The following is a 3,746-nucleotide window of genomic DNA, read 5'->3' on the forward strand; positions in this document are numbered from 1 at the left end:
TATTGGACGTAAGGTTTATTTTGACATAAATTTGTAACCAACAAAAATTTGGAACCACGTACAAAGTATTAAAAAAAAAAAAACTTGAAATATAGTGAAGCAAACGCCCTTTTTCGCACTTTATGTGACATGTTAATTTGTGGCCTCAAAACCGGTATATCCATCCTTATATAATAATTATAATAGGCAAGTTTACAAGCCACTTAAAAACTTTCACTTCAACAGAAATGTCAATCAATAATGTTCCCGAGTTCTTCGCTAAAAACACCGATGTTTTAGCCTTTATTACAACAAGATCAGAGCATTTGGGGGAAAGAATTGTACTATCAAGACGCAATTTAGATTTGACATAAATTTGGAGCCACCTAGAATAAAAAAAATCAACTCAACATATTGTGAAGCAATGCACTTTATCGCACTATGTGGGACATGTTAATTTGTGGCCTCAAAACCGGTGTATCCATCCACGGTCAGGATCTGTTTTTCCTTTCCCGAGAGGACGGGGTACAAGATGCAGATACAGTCAGAAATGTTCGCATGATTCTCCAGTATATGGCTGTCGTGCTCATTCAGAAGATAGTTCGTTCCATTCTCTGCATCAATTCTCGAGCTCTGGTTTACCCAAGCGCCGCTGGTATCCTGCCATTTGTAGGTCACACTCCCTGACGTGTAGTACACGCTCTCTATGTGGTGCTGATGGGCCAGTTTAGATGACGTCATCGGGTACAATCTCGTCTTGTGAATACCCAGGGGAAAGCCATCTGGTTGCAGCAGGTACTGCCAGCTGTGCCCGTTCCCCCAGTCGACGTCTCTTTCGCTGCCGTCAATCTCTGACAGGCTTCGCACCACTGCCAGCGAGCGGTAGGCCAACTCGACGTCTGGATAGTAGACTACGAAGACCCGCATGGCCCCCTCATCTGACACCGTCAGCTCATAGGTCACATCGGATGACAGCGCCACCACAGTGTCCGGGTAGACGTCACGCTGGCCTCCATTCGCAGTCGCCTGACACTTCCCCCTTCCACTGATGCAGTAATAAAAGTGCAGGCTACTCTGGCCGTCCGGCGATCTTAAACAAACGGTACTCTTGGCAGGGACTCGCGCTTCGTAACTTGTGAAATCGCTGTAATCTTTCTCACTGGTTAGCTGAACACCGCTGAGGGCGCTGTTGGGAAGAGCCATTTCTGGGAGCTCGTCAGAATGCGTGATCAACATGTTGAAAGTTAAGCTGCAGGCACAAAAAAAACATTGACGAGTTTATATGTTCGTTCTTCGGATTGAAAGGAATGAAATTTTGCGTTAGTACATAACCTTTTTGCATGGCTAATATAGGCTACTTCCTCATAATTTCATGATTCCAAAATTATTTTATTAAATACAAGTTCAAAGACCATGGAATTGCATCGAACGGTTCGAGTGTCCCGGTGTTCGTTCCGCCGTCAGCACTGAAATAAAACTGTGAAAAAATAACTCACCTTAATAACATGCGTGTATAGTCTATACATAAAGCTGTATACTTCGTACTAGATGACCGAATGTTAACACAGACGTCTGCTGACCTGATGATACCGTTGACGAACTTTGTACCATCATGTGACGAACCGATCTGGATCAAAGTTCACTTCTCAGAATAAAATTGGCCAGCTGAAATATGAATTTCTGTACTTAACGATATTTTGTCAATATACATGCCTGCAGGTAGTCTAGCTTAGGGTGAGGGGCGTCGTGAAGGGGCACCCCCCCCCCGCCAATCCGGGGTTCCTTGCGAGCCCTCCCGCGGCCCTACCGGTGCCCCCGTTCTGAATTTTGGGAAGGCAAAATTTAAGTTTTGTTTTTATCATTGAAACCCACTAATTGGCCCATTAAAGGGAATAAACAACATTAGCAAACATAGGAAAACAAAACCCTATAATTTTTACGAAATACCTTACCAGAATGTTTGTAAATGAAAGTCTAACATTATGGCACCTGGTGTGAAGTCATTTTCAAGAGAAGTAGTATTTTGTACAAATTTCCAACGGTGGTCGGCCGACCACCGTTGGAAAAACCTAACTATTTTTCAGTTACTGCTCCAAATATATTATTTTTGTTCAGTCCAAATTTTGTTTGCTATTGGTTACATGTTGATGAACGGGTGCAGGCCAGCCAGACTGGTTTCCTTACCTTACAATTTTCCGGCATCTATGAATCTATTCATTTCATCTTTAGTGGAGTCAGGGAACCAGACCACATGAACATTTTAGTTTTTCTTGGTTTTTCTAGCATTTTGAAACACAAAACTTCCAACTTGTCAGTGTAACAATATTTTATCTATTATACTAGCCCCTCAAATAGTTCATTTCTGAAAATTTCAGCAAAAGCCAATGATGTACATTCCCTTTAAGTAACCTCTTTGGAAAAAAAAAAGCTGTCCCCATGTAGCGAATGTACCCCTTGCAAATTAGTCCCCAGTGAGGCTTTCGTTTTTGCTCGACTCGACTCGACTGGGAATAATGTGGCTCATTTTGTTTGGATCAAATTCAGTTTAGATTTGCCTTGTTTTCAGTGTTTCATACCGCAGTCATGCTATATATGTCCTGACCCATGAGGCACTTATACTGGTTTGTGAGGTTTTGTTGTAGAAAATTAGAGACATACAGATGTTGATGATAACGGTCACGGTATGTACATACATTGCGTGTTGACTATAGCTGTCATAGACATGACTTGTAGTATCAACAAGGAAACACACAGTTTAGAGAATTGACCTCTGTGAATTTGTACTCAACTGCAGATTTTATCTTTAAAAAAAAGCAATTTTTGTTCACAATTTAAAACCCTCCATATGCATGCGCAGCAAGGCCTCAAGAACGGCTATGCAAATACCGAGGACGAAAGTGAAAGCGCAGCGGTGTAGGCACATTTTAAAGGACTTCAGTTAAAAAAAACCAATCTGGTACATTAAACCATATACAAAATTTAAGACAAAAAATCTAGTAGCCACAGTCAAAATTGTTGTTTTGTTTTTAAATCTATCTTTTTAAAAAGAAATACAATGGATACTGACAGGGTCGTAAATTTGTCTATAAAAGAATGCTTCCTTCTCTTTCCTTTATGTTGTTTGGGAATTTTCTTTCTGCTTAATACTGTACACCTCCACATTTCAAAGTGATTATGTTAAAATAAATCATGTATTTTGATTTGTTTTGATGTGATTTACTCGCAATTTCCACGATAATGATACAGATTAGTTCAGACCTTTAACAAGAAAATAATTACATATATTCTGTACTGCAGGTTTAAAATAAACATTGAGAGTCCCCCATTCAGTGGAAAAAGCAGGGATAAGGCAAAAAGTTGTAAAAACTTATTTTCATAAAAATGTTGATTGTTTTCCTCCAAACAACAACGTTTCACATCGATATTTAGTACCAGTCACTTCTTTACTGTCAGCAAGGCTTTTCTTTAAATCGGTAGGTTCGTTTCCAGGCATTAAGCCTCCGTACTGATGACGTCACACTTTGCTTACTTATGTACTTTTCTATGGGCCTCTTGTTCCCACCAGGCTCCAATAACTTAAAAAAGCACACATATAAACAAAGTGTGATGTCATCAGTGCAGAGCCTTATTACCAATGGTCCTATATGTCCTTTATAATTAATTTGAATAATCACAGTGTGCGAGCTGACTAATCGTTTACAGATTTATGTTAAACAAAATTATTGTCTCTGACACGTGATTTGTCTGTCTGGTTTAATGATTTACTG

The 3,746-nt window shown here is 39.9% G+C and overlaps 1 protein-coding gene across 1 annotated transcript; it reads right to left on the reverse strand.

Annotated features, from left to right (window-relative positions):
• Positions 1 to 1,521, reverse strand: LOC119738561. The gene is made up of 2 exons (XM_038213468.1): positions 1,476 to 1,521; positions 1 to 1,228 (listed from the first exon to the last, which is right to left on the reverse strand). Exons 1-2 carry the CDS (start codon positions 1,484 to 1,486, stop codon positions 433 to 435), a joined length of 807 nt encoding a protein of 268 aa, XP_038069396.1. The 5' UTR covers positions 1,487 to 1,521; the 3' UTR covers positions 1 to 432.
• Positions 1,522 to 3,746: the final 2,225 nt, after the last annotated feature.

This window comes from Patiria miniata, unplaced genomic scaffold (assembly GCF_015706575.1).
Source record: "Patiria miniata isolate m_02_andy unplaced genomic scaffold, ASM1570657v1 HiC_scaffold_3, whole genome shotgun sequence".
In the NCBI taxonomy this organism is placed as follows: domain Eukaryota; kingdom Metazoa; phylum Echinodermata; class Asteroidea; order Valvatida; family Asterinidae; genus Patiria; species Patiria miniata.